Source organism: Pteropus medius, unplaced genomic scaffold (assembly GCF_902729225.1).
Source record: "Pteropus medius unplaced genomic scaffold, Ma_sr-lr_union100, whole genome shotgun sequence".
Lineage (NCBI taxonomy): Eukaryota > Metazoa > Chordata > Mammalia > Chiroptera > Pteropodidae > Pteropus > Pteropus medius.
Genome location: NW_024354875.1, coordinates 10284261 through 10306489, shown reverse-complemented (window position 1 = coordinate 10306489; position 22229 = coordinate 10284261). Strand labels below are relative to the sequence as shown.

The 22229-nt window shown below is 34.9% G+C and overlaps 1 protein-coding gene across 1 annotated transcript in view; it reads right to left on the bottom strand.

Moving 5' to 3' along the window:
- ARHGAP15 (Rho GTPase activating protein 15) overlaps positions 1–22229 on the bottom strand; it is a 588346-nt gene that overhangs the window by 489522 nt on the left and 76595 nt on the right. The window contains exons 4-5 of the mRNA XM_039855498.1: positions 14106–14167; positions 3032–3119 (exon numbers count right to left, since the gene is read on the bottom strand). Coding sequence (XP_039711432.1) covers positions 3032–3119; positions 14106–14167 — 150 coding nt within the window. The remainder of the gene's footprint in view (positions 1–3031; positions 3120–14105; positions 14168–22229) is intronic.

Genomic DNA, 22229 nt, shown 5'->3' with positions numbered 1-22229 from the left:
TCTCTGAATCTCTAATTTACACACACCAGTGAAGTAATTCTGTGTCTATTTCAGGATAAGGCAACTTTTGATAAAAATGTAAATAGGTTATGAATTGAAAGAACGTCAGCGAGAATGAAAAATAGCCAAACATGGAATGTGGAATCAGAAGAACATTTTGTGACATGCTGTATTAAACGTGAAAGCCGTAAGTGTAAGAGCCAGTGGAGGAAGACGAGGGTCCCGGGAAAATGGATATAGAGGTTACATCTAGACCCCCAAATGGAAGGATGGCTTCATTTTCAGAATTATTCAGTGATCAGACACAACATTTTATGCTGCCTATGGATATATACTTCTCTTCCTGAAGGCTGCATATACTGGTATTCCTTGAATTAATATATTTTCTCTTCTATATGTTTCTGAATCAGTTCAAGTGCAAAACTAATATAAGGGAATAATATATTATAATATTATATTCTAGATTATGTACCTTAGAATATAATAAAAATATTTGTATATTATAATAGAATGTAATCATTTGTGGCTACTGCGTTTTCTTGTTGTTTTATTAATTAATTTCATTCCTTACTGATTCTGCTAGCATATATCACTGTCCCCATTTTACAGATGAGGATTCTGGAGTTCAAAGAAGTTGAGTAACTTTGTCAGCTTAGAAGGGGCAAAACTAGAATGAAGTTCCCTGTGATTGAACTTCAGAACTCTGCCCCTCGCTATTCTGTTGCTTTGTCTCCTCACTGCATTAACATTCAAAGAGCATTCCTATAAAGATTAAAATACCATTTGCTCTTTTAAACCACACAGGCAGTTTCTACTGATCCCTTGGAGGAAAGGACAAACTTTTTCCCAGAAGCACATGAACAATATCAGGACAAGTGAAAGGAGGTTCAAGGGAAATTCAGAAATTTGGGCATAAATCTCTCTCAAAATAAAACCACAGCATCTTTAATCAAAATCTGGCAATCATCGTATCACTTCTCTGAGATTGGAATTGGTAAATGTGGGTTATCCCACTAGGCCTTTAATACTTGGTTAGAAATGTATCCAAGAATTTGACTAGCAAGACAATTCACACAGTATAAACATGAATCTGTAATTCTCTTTCTCTTTACCACAAAACACTGTTAGTCCCTGCCTTGAACTCACTCTGAAGACGGTAAGTGCCTGGAAGAAATGCTAAGAACGTTGAAAATTAGCCTAGAAGTAATAAATAGAGGCTGCCAAAAAGAAAAATATTAACAAATATCTTCTAAAAGTAAAGTCTATTGTCAATATAAAACAATTCCGAAGGTTGAACTGGAGGCATGCAATTAGTGAGCTGACTTGCAAGGTTTGCCTATCATCTGAAAGGGGAATCTTCTTTCATCTGCATAAAATTAAAGCAGCTGATAGTTACATCTCCTGGTACAAAGAGATTAAAATAATAAAATAAAAATAAACCAAATGTTTGAATTTGGAATCTAACCTCTCCCATTTTCCCAGCACATTCACATAAACTCTGCTCCAATGGAATTCTTCTCACCCAGCAGGATGAAGATCTTCTCAGCAGCACCCTTCCTCCCTTCCTGAACTTCTTTCCTCCTTAGAACTCATTCAAAGAGAAGACAAAGGACCTATGAGTGGATGGGAGCTGTTTTGTGCCTGGCCCGTAGCGGTGCTTTATTTTTCTTAAAAAGATTATCTCAACCTTACTGTAGCCAAAAAATAAAAATTAAACAAAACCCTAAAACAAATTTCTGAGGCAGTTTAAATTAAAAATACAAAGGCCTGAGATATATTTTTAATTTATTCATAATTAGTTTACAGATTGGACTGCACCGAGACTCCAAATCAGCAAGCCACTTGGGGATAAAGGCTATTGCAATTATCAGGAGCAAGCCAAATGCTACCTTTTGTTCTTACCAAAATCTTCTCCTTTAAAAAAAATCTCCTGCAAATGATTTTCTATTTCCTATTTAAAGAGGATTACATAGCAAACACAACTAGTGCTGGAAAGCAAAGAACTTTCCATCGTTTTATTACCTGCCAAATACAAATTAGTTCATTGTGGTTAACTCCTGCCAGGCTACCCCTTTCCCTGCCTCCCATCAGCCCGATAGGGGTATGGCAGGTTGGTTCCTGCCTGCAGTCCTGCCTAATCAGGAGACTGTCAGATATGCTGCCTGCCCACTGTCTCCTACGTCGTGTTGCAGCTCTGGTGTTTGGGCAGCAAGGGTTTGAGCTTGAATTGCCCCAGTAACTAGCTTACAATTGCTCCTACTTACTATCACTGTCAAATCTCTGTGGGCATATGTGAGGCTCTCCTCCAGGTACAATAAAGACACCCTACAAATTTCACTTTGTAATAACTAGGATACAGAAATTGTATTAGCTGCATTAGATGGAGTCATTGATATATTCGGGAAGGTTAGCTGGATATAGTGAATGTCACAGCTAGACTAAGATAAAAAATCACTTTGTTAACTTAGAGTGTAACACCCTAAATTAAGGTCCATTTATAAACAGTTTATTATTATTTATTAATGTATGAAGCACTTTATAGCATGCTAGATAACAACTTAAATTCATGTATTAAAGATGCACATACATGGTTTAACACGATTTACGTCTTATAATATTCTTTAAAACAGCTTCCCATAGTCTCATCCGTTAAGCATTTATTACTAATGCATTTTATAACATACTTTATAATACATTATTTGAGCAAGTAGCTGCATTTAGTGATCATTTCATAAATAAGAATAAAGCATTTATAAATGGCACCTTAATTTAAAGTGTTACCTTCGTATTACTAGGTAGCTGCTCACCATTCATCTTATTTTGTGATTATTCTCCAAATGCACCACTTAATAAAACAGACACTAAGTTCTATTTTCCCTTCATCTGATTAAAAGTTTATTGAGTCATTTCCTCCATCTGCTTTCAGATGTTGGTAGCTTGAAAGCTCGAGTGTGATTTCTGCAGAAACCAAACTTTTAATTTAATAATATTTCTGGGAAGATGATAATGGTAGAAACAGAGAACTACCTACCATATTAGGCAGAGCCTGTTGCTTGGATTCTTTGTAAAATTCAATTTTTCTATTCGAAAGAACAATCCAGGAAGTAGACCAGTTTTTCCTTAGGAGGAAAAAAAAAAAAGGAAAAAAAGCATTATCACTTGAAGAAATTATTCATAAATATAATATGAACAACATTTGGAATAGTAGAGATTATTTTTAACTAGATTTCCTAAAAGTCTTTGTTAAAGTTTATAGGAGGTATAGGATTTGAGTAATAATAAAGATGTTCTACAATTTTTAAGATCATGACATTTATAGTAAAAGTTTCTCTATTCATAGATCTTCCCCAAATCCTTTTCAACTACTAAAAGTCCAAATTTTGTGTATCAATGGTCCATATAATGTCTGTGTTTCTACAGCAAGACAAAAATAGCAAAGTGAAAATAGGAATCAGAACCCCTTCTTTAATTGTTACTTCTTATTGATTTAATATATTTAAGATTCTGAAAAACTAAACAGCTAATGTGCCTCTGTCTTGTTCAAAATATTTTTTAATGTTGAATTTCACTAGAAATCAAAGAAATGAAAATAAAAAAGAGTGAAATGCTTTTTCCTTCTTTGCCAATCAAATTGGCAAGAATTTGAAGGAAAAATACTAAGGGATCCTGAGGATGTAGAGAAATGGATTCTCTCATACAATTTCAGAGGGAGTGTAAACTAGCACATCTTTTCTGGAATGAATTTTGCAATATGTCTTTTTAATCTTTAAAATATGTATGTCTTTTGACTAAACAAGTCCATTTCAATGAATTTAAATTTATCCTAAAGAAATCATCTCATAAGTTATTAAGGCTGTGAGCACAAGAATGAAGTGCACCATTATTTCTTAATTCTGCACCTAAAATCTCACAAAAGAATAGATTGGTATATAAATTGCATATAATAGATTCATATAATGGAATAATGATTTCTATGCTATAGAAGATCTGGGAAGATTTTAGTGAAGACCACAATACATATGTAATTTACAACACCACGCGGTGTTATTTACCTAAGATTGTCCTCACCCATCCGTTCTTACTATTAATTCTCATTCAGCAGAAGTGCAACTATTATGTCCTCAAATATGCCTTGCATAGCACTTATGATGAAATAAAAAATGATTTTGTAAATTTTATCTCTGTCACCTCCATTAAAAATAAAAACCTCAAATGATAGAAAGCATTTCATCTTTACAGAGGTATCCTCAAGTGCCTAGAACAGTGCCTTGGACAGAGTATACAGAAAATATGCATTTATTGAGTCAATGATTGAACTTAGACATGGGGAAATAGCTGAATATAACAACAGTTAATTCAAGTAGTGAAATCATAGCTCTTGATTTTCCTTTGCATTTCTTGGTGTTTATCAAGTCTCCTGCATTGAATGAATATACTACTTCAGTAATTATATGTATGTATTCCTGTCATAAAGAATGCCCTTTTAAAATGGTAAAACATTAAAGAGATTAATATACATATGTTTCTATCCATTATATTATATTGCTACAGTTTGTGTTGGTTTAACACTCATTTCAAAATAGCTAAATTCATTTTATAGAAGTGGTTGAAGAAAATAAGCTTACAGAAATATTTTATTCAGGTCAATAGAAAAACTACACCAAAATATGTCTAAAATGACCAGTCAGGATCTTTGTGTAATTTATTACAACTTGCCTTTTAGAATCTAGGGGCTTGATTGAAAAGACAGCTTTGATTCAGTAAAGTTAATATTTGCAACAAGATTAGACTGCTCTTACATGCCTGAACATTTCTTAATGATATACCATTATGTTAAAAACAACAACAATAAACAGAAACAAAGCACCACAATGTTTTTCCAACATGCAAATATGAACACTGTTTTTGGACCCACTTGTCTTCAAATGAAGTTGCTTTTTCAATCAAATATGAAAAAGTTGGAAAAAGAAAAAGAAAAAAAAAAAAACAGAAAGAAAACCATGTAGACCTCTTCCGTCCTTCGCCATAGATTCCATTTCTCTTTTTAGGTATCAGCAGCAGCAAGGTGAATTAGAGCAGCCATAGCCTTCTCTTTATGCAGACCATAATACTATATGGCCCCATAATAGTAGATGTCCCCAGATAGAAAAGAAACATTGAAACAACTGCTGGTCTAGGCTGGGCATCTTTTATTTCCATCCCTTATTTTGGTTGTGTGTGATCAGTCTTATGGAACATCCTCACACATGATGGAACCCATATTTAATCTGCCTGTTACATTTCCCACTACATTTTGCATCACCTGCCAGGGAGATACTATGTCTTATTTGCTTCCTGTTATAGCAAACCCTGGATAAATGGTTCTGATTTGAATCTGTTTCAGATGTTGATCGTTAATAGAACTTGTTGGTATTTCTCTTCCATTCCTTAAACTTAGAACTGGAACTGGTTAGAACTGAAGTTGCAAGAAATTCAATTATCTCATCATTCTCAATTAGAACTTTGAACTTCTGTGAAATGTTCCCTGTTAGAAAAATCTGATGAACAGGCCAAAGAGAGTAAGAAATGTTGGTCTTGAAATCTTAGTAATAGGGATTTCTCTGGCATTTTATGTACAGTGCTATTTCATTTCGAATTTATAAAATTCATATAATGTTTTTACGGTATTAGAATAAGTAAAGATTTCCTCAACTGGTATAAAATTAACTTTGTTTCAAAAAGAAGAATAAAATGCTGTAGTCAACTTCTTAGATGCCCCAACTTAATTTCATTTTTTCATGATCTCTTCTAAAATAATAATTAGCACAAATTATTTTGAGTATCTAGTATGAATGTGATTGTCTAGTGGAGGTTTAGCTTCACAAAAAAGATTCACTAATATGTCCATTTACCAATACGGAAAATGAGATTTGGAGAGTTTAGGTAATTTAAGGCCACATACTTCAATTTAGAGTCAAGTCTGGCTTCTCTGACTCTGAAACCTGTAATCTATTCACTAATTTACGCTGTCTTTTTTTTTTTAAGGATTAAGTAGCACTATCTTGGTTAAGGAGATTGTCTATGTCAAATTTCGTCATAGTTTTAGTCAAAATTCTCAAATTAAAAAGCTAGTGTGCATAGACTATAACAAGGAATAAGCCATTTGGGCTCTCCTATGAACTATTTTTTCTGATACTAATCACAAGGATTAGGCAAAAACCTGCCACTCCCAAGCTCTGTCCTTCCCTTAGAAGTTGCATAGACTTAAAAAAGTCACATGATGAACTGTTCAACTCCACATAAAAAGCTGGAAACAGAGGTGTGCTCCTAAGGGCAGCACCTCTGTCTCTTTCTTGTGAGGGAAAGAGAGTCATTTTCTGTCTCTTTTTGGTCTGTGATGAGCAGACTCATCGCACTCAGTAGGAACATAAAACCAGAAAGTGAGTCGAAAGCCTCTAGTCCAGGAGTGATTGAGAATTCAGCTAATGAGAACAAGTTTTAACCTTATGACTTAGGTTGGAACCTCCTTTCATAACAAAGTAATCTAGAACAGGGGTTCCCAACTACCCGACCAGAGACCAGTAGCGGGCCGTGACCTGTTTAGGAATCAGGCTACATAGCAGGAGGTGAGTGGCAGGCCAGGAAATGAAGCTTCATCTGTATTTGCAGTCCCTCCCCAGCGCTAGCATCACCGCCTCAGCTCCACCTCAGATCATCAGGCATTAGATTCTCATTAGATCCTAGGTGACAGAAAGGTTGGGGACTGCTGCTCTAGAGATCTGACCATCATCCTTACAGTATCTGTCCTGTCCATTCTCCATCTGATGGGTTTGGCTCATTGTGTCACCTGTTGTTCTCAGTATATCAGTGGAAGAGCTTTCTTACCCCATTACTCTAACACACTGAGCCTTGTGAATGGCATTGTCAGCTCTGAGGAGAGTGTGAAAAGGGTCAATTGGCGAGGTTTTGCCTGATTTGAACTTTTAATGCTTTCTGTATGAAACCAAATCCTTACAGGTGACTGTATTTTGGGATACTGAGAGACAACTTAGGAAGTGACTGCAAGCTTACAGGACAGGTGAGTCTAGCAAGCTCTGATGAAACTTTTAGAATAGACCTTTTGAAGATGAAACAATTTTCAGAATGGAAAGTAAGACCGTTTATTCCCCTAATTCCCCCAAAGAGATAAACACCATCCCTAACCTCTAAGAGCTTTCCCAATTCTGGGGACAGAATCTGACATTTAGTAGGTGCTTATTAAAAGTTTTTGAGTAAAAGAATTTATGGGCTCTCAAATTTCAGGAGGGTCACACATACGGATTTTCCCACTCTTTGTTGTTATTCACTAACAAGAACTACAAAGCACCCACTTCCTGCATTTCTCTTTTTTGTTCTTTAGTTCCTGGGTGTTTTGATGTCATTCCTAGAATTAAAAAAACAAACAAACAAAAAAAACAAAAAAAACCCCCCAAAAACAAAAAAAAACTATTTAATGCTTCTGATTTAGTATATTTTTTTCTAATTTATAATTCTAGTGGCAATATCTGAGCTTTCTCTAGAGGTATTCTTGACTTCTCTGACATATGTCAATAAGATGACCTGGTGTTTTTATGTATCAAGTAATTTAATCACTAAGCCAATCACATGTATCTACTGAGCATTTACCACATGACAGACACAATTCCAAAGACTGAATACATAAAGGCAAATAAGAGAGACTTTAAGAAGTTTACACAAGAGACAAGTAATAAACATGGAAATGAATAAATTCTCTAAACAACACATTGGAAGATGGGTAATACTCACATTTTACAGATGAGAAAACTGAAGTTTAGCAAGGCTGCATCCTACCCAAGGGCACAGAAATCATAAACATGGGATTCAGGCCACATTTCCTGGACCTTGAAGGCCATGCTTATTCCACTGTTAGCAACTGTCTCTAGAGAAGGTGACATGTCTGCTTTCCCTTAGTCACTTTGAACATATCTATGCAGCAACTCATGAAAGGCTCTGAGAAAGGAAGATACAGAATTGTCAAAGAAGTACTTGAATGTCTTTCTTCTTGGGGCAAGGCCTGACCTACGCTGTCCTGGAATGCTGAACTGCAAGCCCTTTCATCTCTACCTTCCCATGATGGCCAGGAGGTAAATTTATCCATTAGTGGGAGCCAGTTAATGTCTCATCATTTGATAATCTTAACTTTTAGGGCACTCTTTTCTATTTTTCCACAGAGCAGGATAAAACCCAAACTGTTCGGTAGACTTAAGGATTGAGTAAGACACAAAGCTCAGGAAATATCCCACTTCGGTAAGTCGGAGGTGCCATAAATAGGTGAGACAGTCTCTGCACAAATTTACAGGATAATGGTCAGGCGAGGGATTGATATTGATGGTAGTGATGCAGTGCAGGAAACAGATACAAGAAATGCAGACATTTATTTTAACTTTTTTTTTGGCAAAATCAAATCACATCTAAGGGAGAAAAGGTGTTTACTTCAATTAGGAAGAGGAACTAAATTCAAATAAGAACAATGATTTACAGTTTATGCAATCGATGGGGCATTTTATCCAAGTGAGACACTTCGCAGAACTTTCCTAAAACAAATCATAAGTTGTGAAGGCAGAAATGCAAAATGAAACAAGATAAAACAAAACAAAAAAGTTCTCAAATAACAACAACAACAAAAACAAAACAAAAAATTTCAACACAAGCATCAGCTTGGCTGAAAACTATTTGCATTCTACAAAATGGACACCGGATGGCAGCACATAATAACAGCAATTTTGATCATAACTGCTTATCTGAAGAACTCTTGATGGAAAACAGCCCTTAACATATTCATTATGGTTATAAGAATCTGTTAGCTTGAGCTCCAGGTTTAACATGGTCATTTGTTCTAACATCAGAGCTTTATATCCTACACTCACCTCTCCTATGCCTCCTTTGGGTAATGATAGGGTGGCAAACCAAAACGTCAGAGAGAAATATATGTGAGATTACTTGGTAAATTTCAGACTCTCTTTGGGCTGCCTGCCTTGTTATTTGACTTGGTCACACTGGATTTGACTTGATTCCGCACCAATGGTGGGAGTGAAAGTGATTTACTGCAGTGTCCCTGACTGATTTACTGCAAAATCACTGAGATACTGCTGAATGTTCTCACTTGTCCTCATATTGGTAGGATAAGAACTTATTTCTTCTTTCTCATATTCTAAGCTTCTTGTAACTTTTCACTTCTAAAAGGAAGGTCAAATAGACACTGAGGTATAAATACACACATCTCTCAGTATTGCAAGAAATGTAAAAGCTTTATATATTCAAAGAGTTATCAGATGTTGGAAATTATAATAGAGCATATGATGGAAATCATAAAACTAAAGCAACCTTTAACAAATTAATTTCTATATTACGTACTCTCTAAATCTTCCTTCTAGTCCTCACTACTGAACACAAAAAGAAAGAAAGATAGATTCAACTTGGAAGAATTTATTGTGATCCTGAGCAGAAAGTACTAAAGAAAAAAATATTTTGTGTTAGAAGTGTACTTTGGTATCTATTCTAAAAGAAGTCTATTCTGAGTAACAATCATTTAAAAATAAAAAGAAAAGAAAAACAAAACGAAGCTATTAGACTTAATAGCTATGGGCCCCAGGATGGAAATGGGCGCTAGCAGACATAACCACTGCACTACCTTCACTCTACCTCTTTCCATACCCCTCTTCCATCCACCTTTTCTGCTGCAAGTATGTCTTCCCATGCCTGTCTGAAGAGCAGACAGAGTAAGAGGTTTCATGTGATAAGATGTACAGAGCCACAAGTGAGACAATGAAGGGGCGAGTATGAAGTAAGAGATGTAGAGAGATAAGGGTACTGAAATAGTGTACATGCTGTCAGGTGCCTTTTGTAAATTAAATTATTGAAATTAACTTTTAGTTAAGGTCTCATATAGCTTCAGAGAGGCTGGGACCTCTTCACATTATGGATGACCTCGTGGATTAATTAGTAGAAAACTGTATAATTATCAATAGAATAGTATTTGTTACGTGGCAGTTGAAGCCCTTGATACTGTCGATGTTACGAAATGAAAGGACAATTTTTGTTCCCTGACTTAAAGTGAATTCTAACAGGAGAGAAAAAAACTAACCTATTTCAAACAGAAGACAGAGCTAAAATCTTACACTAACAATTTGTACAACAAGATTTGGGAGAAAGGAGAGGTTAATATGAATGGCAAAATTTCTCTATTTGTAAAATTGGAAGTAATAATACAGCTTATCTTGGAGTATTACTGATAAAACATTTCCCAAGTGCCTGACAGAGAAACCATCTAGTAATACTGCTTATTAATTCACTAAAATGTATAAAATATAGTGAAGCACCTTAATAAATAGGGAAAAGGTTATCAAAAGAAATTTTACATAAGAAATACAGATTAGAGCAACTATGGTATACTTTTTAACAGTTCTAAATTATCAGTAGGCCAAAAATTACAGAATTTTTTAAGCCTATAATTAAACTGACCATTTTATTGCCAGTTACAAAAATGTACAGACTCCTTGGGCAAGCGATATGACCACAATAACAGTAATTTAAAAAAATGGTCTTGTGATTTAATGAAGTAATGCAGGCTTAGAGTTATCTTAGGGAAATATAAATGAAAAATTGACAAGTAATAAGAGGTTTACTGCAATTATGACTATTTAATATGAAACCAGAATCAACTTAAAAATCAAATAAAAGAAAAATGTAGGAATGGTTTGATATATTACAGTCCCATCCACATGGCGGAATATCGTGTTATTAAACATGGTGACTATATCTACAATGTTCAATTTTTAAAGTGTTTATAATAAAAATAATTAAGAATAAGATTATGCAATAATAAGGATCAAATTTAAAGATTTCTGGTCACTGAAAACTTTCATCAAAAAGGTAAATAGACAATGAGGGTCTTGGAGGAGATATTTGTAAAGTCTAAAGTTGAGAGGGTATTACTACCTAGAGTATCTTACGAGTTCTCTCTCTCTCTCAAAAAAGTGAGAAATAATATAAAATAGCCAAAGTTTACACATAGGCAATTCTCAGAATGCAGAACTTGGCTGACTATAAATAGATAAAGTGATGCTCAACTGAAATACCGACCAGTGGAATAAAAATAAATGCAATGCTGAAGTAATGTTCTATGGCTATCAACTTGTAAAACTGAGAGTTATATGAAGATGTGTGCTGATGATTATGGCAAGATAGAGCCCTTTTGCATTGCGGAAGTGTGAAATGTGCATTCATTCAGTTGAAAATCTAGCAGTAGCACTCCATAGATTTATAAATGTGTGTGCCTGACAACCAAGCGATTCTTCACACCTGGGTATATGCACCAGAGAGAATTCCTAATGGATTTGTAAGGAGCCATACATGTATGGTTTATTGAAATGTTGTTTGGGATCGAAGGACTTACAGACAATGTAAGTGCCCACTCCTGGGAGTTTGGGTAAGTAAAATTTGGTGTATGTACATGATGGCAAAATGGGTTGCAGCTGGAAGAAATGTACTTATTTTAAATATATAGATATAGTTAGATGTCCAACACAAACATTGAATGAAAGTAGTAAGAAACAGAATGAGGTTTATAACACAAAAAGGCTTATGCAATTTAGAACACATTCACGTACACACAAGTGCATACTATTTTCCAGAATGCCACACATACAGCTAAATAAATATATGAAGAGTGAATTTGATGAAAACGCATTCTACAAGGGATTGAAGTGAGGACTGGAGACTGAGAATAAAACAAAATTAGCTAGGGTTCCTGCCCAGATGATAGTAATACAAGGCCACACACTAAAGAGTATAATGAACTCAATTCTGTGCACCTGAGATTTAAAAAAAATGCAAATCCAAAATTTATATAACTTTAAATGAAAAAAAGCTGAAAGAATTCATAATGGCATGCAAACTGATTGAAATAACAATAAAAGTACAAACTAATGTTTATATGAATTTATACCAGAACACAGACATGGTATGCAAACTGATTAACAAAGAAAACAAACACAAATTGGTATACACACTGATAGAAACTACCTAAAAATATATTCATGTGAGTAGGTTAGGGAAAAATTCCTGTTCTCTGGTTTTTCTCAACATCACCTTCTAGGAAAACAATTTATAAAGATGGTTTTTGAATGATTTATGAGCAAGGACACTTTACAGAACCACTGTGGCAGGGCGTCATCTTGTGTTCTTGGAATTCCTTTTAGAACTTCCCCTCCTCCTTGCATGAGGCTAGAGGGTAAGTCTAACCAAAGCTGTCTTCTGCTCTCTCCTCCCACTCCCCAATGAAAGCCTGAAGCAATAATTTAGACAAGTCCTTGTGTCCTTTACTGTCTCTATTTGGATTTTTTTGTCCATATGGCTTGTAAGGTAAGAAAGGGTCTTGACTTATTCATCCTAGGAAGAATTTTTGCTGCACACTCCACACTCCTTCCATGAGCTGATATAATTAGGAGTGAGGTCCAGGAGAAAAAAGGACACTAATCTGGGCTAGTCAACATCAAAGAATCTCTTCTGTTGCCCTTTCAGAACTCAACTCACTAGAATCTCTTCTGTTGCCCTTTCAGAACTCAACTCAACTCACTCGCCAGGTTCTCCAGAGGGGCGGAAGCTTGCCCCGTCTCTTAAAGCAACCTTGCATTTGATCTTATCTCCTGTGCATCTTCTGGACCCTTCAAAGAAGGGTGAGTACAGTGTTACTGCAGAGGCAGTCTAGAAGAGGATTGAATGCCCTGTTCGCTATCCCAGAATAAGACAACGTGAGCAAAAAATAAGCTTGTTCTTTAAAATTGAAAAAGCTATTTTAAGTAATAGAATTATGGATGATTATTGCCTCCAATTTTACTTTTTTAAAATAAATATATACATATGTCATTATAGTGATCAAAAAGCAAACAAAAACATACTTCTTTTTCTAGTGTTGGCCAGAGCGCCGTTCTAGTAATGAATTGTATTATACAATTAACAAGTGTCCCATTGTGTAGCTAATTAGTACATTTATTCTTTATGGTTTTAACTGTTAATAATACGGTCATGAGTAAATGCCACATCTCCTGATTTGAGCACTTTTTACATACCTTTGTAGCTTGCATATCACCTAGCAGGACACAGGTTTGAACTTCATGGGTCCACAAACAGCAGGATTTTTTTCAGTAAATACAATAAGCCCTTCCTACCTTTGGGTCCACCTCTGCTAATCCAAGCAGAGGGAAAGCAGTATTTTTGCATTTTCAACAGCAGTTTCCCCACTGGGGAATCCAACCATGGACTGAAAATACTGTTTTCAGTCCAAGGTTAGTTGAATTTGCCTATGCTAGGGGCCGACTTTAGAGTTAAAGTTGCACAGCTTTTTGACTGCGCAGGAAGGGGTGACCCAGACCCCGTGTTATTCAGGGATTAACTGTTATAGGACCTATGTGACAAATAGGAAATATTCTAAAATGGAGATAATTGTTTCTGAATACTACACACACAATATTCTAGCATCTTTCTCTACTCCCTATTAATCTTATTTTTTCCTTCAAAGTGTTTCTGTTGTTTACTGGAAAATGTTTATTACCTTTTCAATTTCTCTCATTTACTCTATGCTTAACTCGCCACCAAATGTAGCAACTTCCAACTTTTTATCTGACAGATGATCTTATTTTTCTTTCGTTTTTCTCACATAATTTTTATTTGGACAACAAATGTATTTCAAATCCTCGATTCTTAAAAAACTGTGCACCCAAAGTGTTGTAGAGAAATTTTATATTTTACAGAATGAGTCCATTCATCCTCCACTCTGTTAACCCCAGAAATCAAGACCCATTATCTTATTTTTATTACTTTTTTTTTTTTTAAGATTTCAAGTCCTGGGATTACAAGAGCACTGCATTTATGTATTATGTGCAATAATATAGAATGTAATACTTTATTGGAAAACTATAATTATAGTAAAAATAATGATCGTCGTGATAGCAGGGTGTTGTCTGGTCTTGTACCATAGGGCCTTTCCAAACAGTTATGGTGACACAAATTGAGGAGATGGGGAACTAGCATAGTTATATTAAAGTGAATTAAAGAACTTTTATTACCTTAGTTTCTTTCCTCCATCTGCAATTTTAGCTTTTTGAAGATAACCTTCTTTTTCAACCATCTGCAAGAAGAACGCATATGTTAAAACTGTGACAAACTCCCATACATTATTAGTTTAAATGAGCTTATGCTTTCCAATAGACCTTGCAGTGATAGAAGTTTCCAGGCATAGAACTTCATTAATAATGCATATATAGCTTATGGGAAGTGCCTGAAAGATCATAGTCATTACAAGCCCCTAATATCCAAAAGAAAGATTACAAAGAATAATGTGAATGATTTGTTAGATAGTGATACACCTTTACTCACTTCTCCTTCTGGGCATTGAAGTCACTTTCTTACAAAATTGATTAACAATGGCAAAACAAAGACAGATTTAATGTCTTCCTTAATTTTCCCGATCATCCTTGGAAAAGTTCAAAAATAAGGTTTTTTTTTCCTCACCCTCACTTCCTCATGTACCTCCTGAGGCAATGGATCGAGAAGAATTCAGTAGAACTAGGTAACAGCCTTCTGAATCACGGTAGAGCTTTTAAACCAATAATATTTCATGCATTTTTTTCTGTTACCAAGAGATACTGTGTAGCAATATCTCATTAATTCTTCTCTGATATAGGTTTGCTTACTTTTCTATTTGTGTTTATTCATTTTTACTACTAATATATCTGTAGGTTTCTTAAAAGAGACTCAATAATTCACTAGTCCACAGAGGTTTTGTGAAGTTCTAAGGTAAATAAATGAAAACAGACTTCCAGAAAAGTCTATAATAGGTGTTTTACTTTCTAAGCATTCTGTTTCTACCTTCCCCTTGTCCCACACTCCCCAATCAAGTCTTTCTCTGTGTTCCATCTTTTCATCTTGGTGAATTGCTGACACCTTCTCTATGCTATATGCTAAAAGCTTTAGGAAGTTACCTGCCTAATATCAAAGGACCATACTTCCTCAGTGCCACTCCATATACTTGCCCCTGACTGTAATACTCTACCTCCACCATGTCTCCATCTCACAAACTCCTAAATATATTAAATCTATGTTAAAATGCAATCTGCTTGTTGTATGAGAGTCCTTCCACGATTCTTCTGCAATGTCTTTTAGATACCCCTATACTGAATCTCCATTTTCATTCGCCATTGTCACTGTCACAGCTTTTATTGGATCATATTGTAATTGTCCACTTATTTGGTTGTATATGCATCTGTGCTGTGACTTTACCCTTCATATCTGAATTCCCAGCACCTAGAGTACTTGCTGGCACGAATAGTCACAATAATAAATATTGTTTGAACAAATGAGTGGATGAATAAATGTCTATTTAAATATTTATTTAAATCTTTATAGGAACAAGTCCCCCCCGCCTCCCGCCCCCGCCAATTCATCTGCACTAGGATAGGTGTAAGGAAGAGATTTTGGGGGTAAATGAGTTTTCCCAAACCACTAAAATTTTACCAGTTAGGGAACTGGCTATTTATAGACTAACTCTGATATAGGTAAGATCTTTTCTGACTTGTTTGTTATTGTATTTCTAATGCAAAGCACAATACTTGACCTTCAAAATATATTTGACAAACACGTTTTTGAATAAATAAGGATGACTTATGATAATTCTAGAGTATTTTTCATGTATCTACATTTCCCGAAAATTTATTATACTTCAGGATATGCTCCACAAGTGTAGAAGAGTCTAAGGAAGCTCTCTTGCACAATTTTTAGAATAATGATGTTCAATAATGCCTTTTTTGTATTTGCATACATCTATTTGTTTGCTTTTCCTACATTTTCTTCTATGTATACTGATGCTTTCTCTTGGTGCCAAGAAATCTTGTCTACCCTCTAAACACATATAATAAGTTCAGTGTTTAACTCTGGGAAGCACTGGTTTCTACAAATGTTTGGAAGAAAGATGTTTTCAGTAGCAATTAGCATTAGAAGTTGGGGAGGGGGGGTCCTTTCCTTATGAATGTATATTGAGAAATTTTGTCATGTAACCATGGACAAAATTTGGTTTGTTTAAGCTTTCTTCTGATGAAAATAAAATAGTTACCAAAAGCCTGAATTTATACCAAAAAACTACCAAACCTCTCAATCAATCACAAAAATTGATGCATGCATTTTCAGCTAAGAATATTGCCTTTCTTACCCCTCAAATATTCACTTAATGACCATTGCATGGACATTTAGTACCCAGAAATGTATTAATGATGATCACTTCTCTAAAAACGAAGAGAAATATGAAAACAAAGAGCTAATACTCTTGCAGGAACAAATCAACATAAGCAGGCTTGAGTTATATACCTTGAAATTCTCTCTCCTGAAATACATAAGCAGTGTTCCTCCGGACACTGCTTGACCTTTTAAGATACCTGATATTGAGGACAGGGGCTGGATTTCTCATATTAAGACTCTATTAATGTGACAACATTGCCATAGGACAGGCTGAGCCATTTCTCATGATCTTAGGTCAATGCAATATAATTGCCAGGCATGACCGCACAGAAGTCCCAGAAAATAGGAAAGAGGAAGAGGTCAATAGCAAGTTCATTATCTTCTTTCATATCATCTCTCAAAGTCCAACCTGCCTTCAGTGTCATTAGAAGAAGCTAATATTTCTTCTGCTATGTACTCTTACCTACTACATCTACCACTACCATGTATATTTTTACAAACCTATATGTGTCTGCAGGCATATTTCTACATGTAGTTATATACATGTACAACCATCAGGCACATGTTACAACTTCTGAAATCAGGTGTTTATTACTCTCCATTGTCTCTTTCATACTTGATGGACAGTCATTCATTCTTTCAACAAATTTTCAATTATTAACATCCCCATCCACTTAAATACACCTGCTCTGCTCACAATGGGACTGCAAAGATTAATAGGACAGTCTTAATCTTATCGAGGCTTATATCCTTGTGAGCTCACATTCAAGCTACTCCTGTTCCTCTTTTGGGGGGACTGGGTACTATACTCCTCCCAAGCCATCTCAGGGACTTACACTGGTCTTTGCCCTGAAATAGAAAATTCCAAACAAGCTTTCCGCACTGAAACTACTGCATTATTTTAAGTCCATGCTGGCAAGCAAAGCTTCCACGAGGTAGATTTAATTACTTTATTATTCCTTGTCATTATCCTTTGAAATATCTATGTTCCAGGCGCTAGGAATCAGTTATTCTGGGAGGCTCATAGGAGCTAAAAGAAGTATTAGGGCAAGCAGAAGATTGCTATGTATTTTTTATGTGCGTTTATATAGGGTACCATATTAATTATTCTAGTTATTTCTATTTTACATTAATCCCATGGTTTGAAAGGACAATGATGTATAAACTACAGGTGAGTATGTTGGTCATTTGGGACTCAGAAAGTCTTGTCTCTAGTAATCTACAAAATTATGTATGGCTTTAAGTCTAAGTTTAGGATGCTATATGACAAATTCTGGGCCAACTTGAAGATCTTTATGGTAGTGACACTCCCTAAACTATGTATACTTGAGAAATGTCAACTAAGTTTTAGGTGCTTAATCTCGCTTCTTGAGCTATCTGTCCAATGTCCCTTAGAAGCCTTATTTAATGTTAAATGACAGGAAAAATCAGCAATTTGTCCAGATTGGATGCCAGCCAGTCTGCTAGCATTGAAGAAGTACTTAGTACACACAACTGTGCAGATACAGATGAAAAGAATGAATGGCAGTAGGATAGCCAGATAGCACCTGTTTATCAACTTAAGTTGGAAGCAATAGACAAGGCAGGAGAGCAGAAGACAACCTTTGATTAATGTAGCAGCCGTGGCAGAAAGACCAGCCTGTAATCATAAGTACAGACATTGCAATTTTTTATATGAAGGCTTCACACTGTTCTCAGATAAAAGGAGTAGAATAGAAAACAATAGGTTTTCATCAACACCAAAAGTATTCTATTAAAATACATGTTAATAAATGGAAATGAACCAAATCTAAGACTTTTACCAGATTTTGATGAGAAGGGATTGGCACACCAGAACCACAAATCCCCTGTGCCTTACAACATTTGTTCTTTTCCCCTTTGTTCTGATTCTGTGTTTGTTGGCAACCCTTTGACTCCTAATTCAGCTTCTTAAGTTCTTTGATGTAGAACATGGGTGACTTAAATAGTTAGCATCTGTATAACCACTATTATAAATTTATAAATCAGAATTATATTTTATACATCAGACTCCTACAAATTTGGTTACTGTGAGATCTATAGTCCCTATAGAGCATTATTTCTGTAAGCCCTGATAATATTGATAAACATAATTTTTCTAGACTCACAAAACTGAAATAAGTCACAGCCCTAAACTTGAGTGAGCCACTCAAAGTAGTATACCCTGTGAAACTTCCTATGACTGTCTGGTCTGCTTCTAGGAAAATTTTGCATCATTTCTGTAACTACAATCCAGGGCTAGTATAATTTTCAGGTTTAGCATTTAATTATTTTCGTATTTAATAATGAAGAATTTTACTTTTTCTGAAGTTTTAATAGATCACAGTACTTTGCTGATAATCTTGTTTGTTTTGATGATTTCTATTACAAAGCTCAGAATGAGGACATACCTGGTTACATCGTTTTACCCCCAAATGCTGGTTCTTTTCTTCTTAATTTTCTTTACTTCTCTACTACCCACAGAAATAGATATAACTATTGTCTTCTTTCCATTGGCTTTCTTTTATATATATATATATATATATATATATATATATATATATATATATATATATATATATTTAAAATAGAATATATATATATATTTAAAATAGAATATATATATATATAAAATAGAATATATATATATATATTCTATTTTAAAAATAAAAATCGTATTTAAGGTATACAACATGATGCTTTCCTATACATATACATAGTGAAATGATTACTATAGTCAAGCTAATTAACATATCCATCTCCTCACAAAGCTATCTTATCTTTTTTTGTGGTGAGAGTACTTGAGACCTACTCTCTTAGCACATGCCCAGTATACAATACAATATTATTAACTATAATCACCAAGCTGTATGTGAGAACTCTCGAACATATTCATTCTACCATAACTCAGTTGGCCTTTCTTCTCATGACATTGTCTTTAGATTGTACCACTTTAGATTGCACTTTTCTTTTTTGTACCTCATTGCTTACATTTTTATTCTTAGTCTTCAATTATTTCTATACTATCTCTTTTTTGCTATAAAAGATCTGCTAACCATGTGTGTGGACTTGCTGTGGACACAATCCATTAGGAACAGAAATTAAAACAATGAAAAAAGTTACCTTAAAAATTCAGTTTATCTATATATCATACGAGGTACTAATTAAAAAATATAAATGGTTAATTATAGAACTACCATACATATAGCTAGAGAATGAAATGTGATGTTTTTAGAGACATGAATTGTAATATTTTGCCTAATGTAAATACAAAATTTATTGTATACATATTTTTTAAAAGTGGTAAACCAAAATTCAAATTAAATACAATGATTACATGAAAAGGAGAGTAAAAGAAAAGTAAAGAAAAATGATTCTACACCATGCACGAGTGGTGCCTGGGAAGGGTCAACTAAGCATTCTCCAAGAAGTTCTTGAGAAGCTGGTCTTCATTTTAAGTCCCAAAGTTAGGCATGGTTTGCTTGTTGCAACTTATTTATAACCATCAGTGTATATGTAGCTCAATGATTTCATGGATATTCTCTTTCTCTTACTTTCTCTCACTCAGATGAGAGAAAATGTTGGGCTTTAGGGTTCTGTTGAATACCTTGAACAATTTTTCAAATGTTAGGTTTGGCAAAGTATATATTATGTTTTGCCAAGTGCTTTTCGCCATCATTTTAAACTTCTATGTATTTCAAGGGAAATTTTACCACATGTCTCTGATTTATTTACCCCTAACTCATCAAAATGTCATCTTGAAAAAGCTGCTATTTGAAAATTTAAAAACCCCATAGCCTCTTTTCTGAGCCTTTCATCTTGTAACCAGAGTATTTTTTTTGGTCACACCAAAAAATCCAGATTCTGTTTGGGAAACGGGCTGATAAAGGCACCTCTTTGTGTCTCAAGAGATTTCTTTAGTCTTCTGGAGGCTTTTCCTATATCTCACCTCTCCTTCCCAATCTTCAGGTTCTCTCTTCTTTCCTGAATTTTATTTCTTTGTGTCCTTGATTTAAATATGTTGCTCTTTATTTGCCTGTCAGTGGAGTTCAGTGAGAATAGCCTTCCTGGTTACTGCCTGGGCAACTTATTAGCATAATTCATTGTTTCGTTATAACCTAATTTCAGTCTAGACAGTAGAAAGAAAGGATTGCTCAATGTTAATAGCCTTTTTGTTGCTGTCGTGTATATTCTTTTTCTCTACTCTAGGGCTAAAAGAGTTTAAAATATGGGCCTGGATGGGAGAACTTATTGTGACTGTTTCTGCATATTAATGGCTTCTAAACTTACCATCGCTTCCAGGTCCTTCATGAGCTGAGTACTGCCTCCCTCTGCCGCTGGTGTATTTCTCTATTCTACCCAGTGTGCGATTCTTGTAATTTTTTCAAATGTAACAACTTTATTCTGACCTCCACACCTTTGTACTTGCTGTTCCTTCTCTTTGTATCATTCTTCTTCCAGTTTTTTGCTTGACAAACTCTATCCATCCTGAAAATCTCAGTTTAAATATTCCTTTCAATAAGTGATTTATGGCTACTTACTCCAAGATAGGCGCTTCCTCTTTCATAAAAACTTGTTTTTCTGCTGTCAAAGCATGCTTTTAATTTTCATTTACAGAATAATTCCTTCCTTTACCTGTTGAATACTTTACCTCTAGATTGAAAGCTCCTTAAGAAAAGAGCATGAGTATTTAGCACATCATTGCATACCCCAAACTAGCACAGCACCTAGCACAGGGATAGCCTCAATAAATACTGACATTCATAAACACATCTCTATTTGAACAAAAGGGCACAAGAAACAATAAAAACTTGGAGATGGTTTTTATTGGAGTTATCAAATTATATAATTTATTATTAACATACTACCAGCTTGAAGATCTGGGAGGATGTTATTTTAGAAAACCTAATTTTATCTCACCAAAGTAGAATTTTGAAAGACTAAAGAGCTTTTGGAATTTTTTGCAATTTAAAGAAAGCACAGCCTGATCAATGAGATTATTCCCTCAAAGTGGCTGTCTTTTGTTTTAAAAAAAAGAAAACACTGTATGTTCACAATGCCTTTCATCCTCAAAGCCCTCACACGTATTAATTAATCCACAAAATGATATCTGGCTCCAAAAGGTAGAATCTGTGACTTAAGGTTTATCTGCAGAAACCTGCTTTGCCCTCAAGCCATGGCAACTTCCTGAGCTCTGTACTCCAAATCCTCCTAGCTCAGGAGGTAGCAGATGATTCTCTGAAAACTGCCACAGGCTTTTGACTCCTGCAGAGATATCCATAGCCATGTCTTATACTCTTTTGATAAAAATAAAGATGATAAAGATTTAACATGTTATAAACAGGGTTATTTTCTCAAACATTTCTTTAGGAGAAGAAGGGAAAGTGCCCTGAAAATAATTAGATCTCATGAACAGTTATAATATGGCATATACAAGACCAGGAAACAAACACATATTAGTATATTTGACATTTCTTGTTTAAAATCATTGCCGCCTTGTAGCACTCGTTAAGCACCCACATGGATTCTCAGAAAAAAAATTTAGGTCTCTTGCGTTGATAGCATATGGATTTGCATACCATGTGGCGTAAATGATGTCACCTGTCAGTGAACTGAGTAGTTTCCACCATGAGATTTTAGATTCCAATTAGAAATGTATTTTTGACACTATTCAAAAGAAAAGCATTATGCTTCTGTTTAAACACATATATCACAATCTACTTTATTAAAGGGTATGTTGACAGATAAAGCATGATCACCAAAGGAAGACAGCATCTTTTGGAACTCCACCATGGCAGATTCCACTTTTGTAAAGTGAATCATCTTCCTCCAAAGGAGATGGATCCAATAATATACTTTTGCCAGTTATGCTTAAAGCAAAGGCCCCTTATGATTCTTGGAAAATGCTCAGAGAAGTTCTGAATATGAGAGATAAAAGAAGTGAGATTTATATAGCATCAACT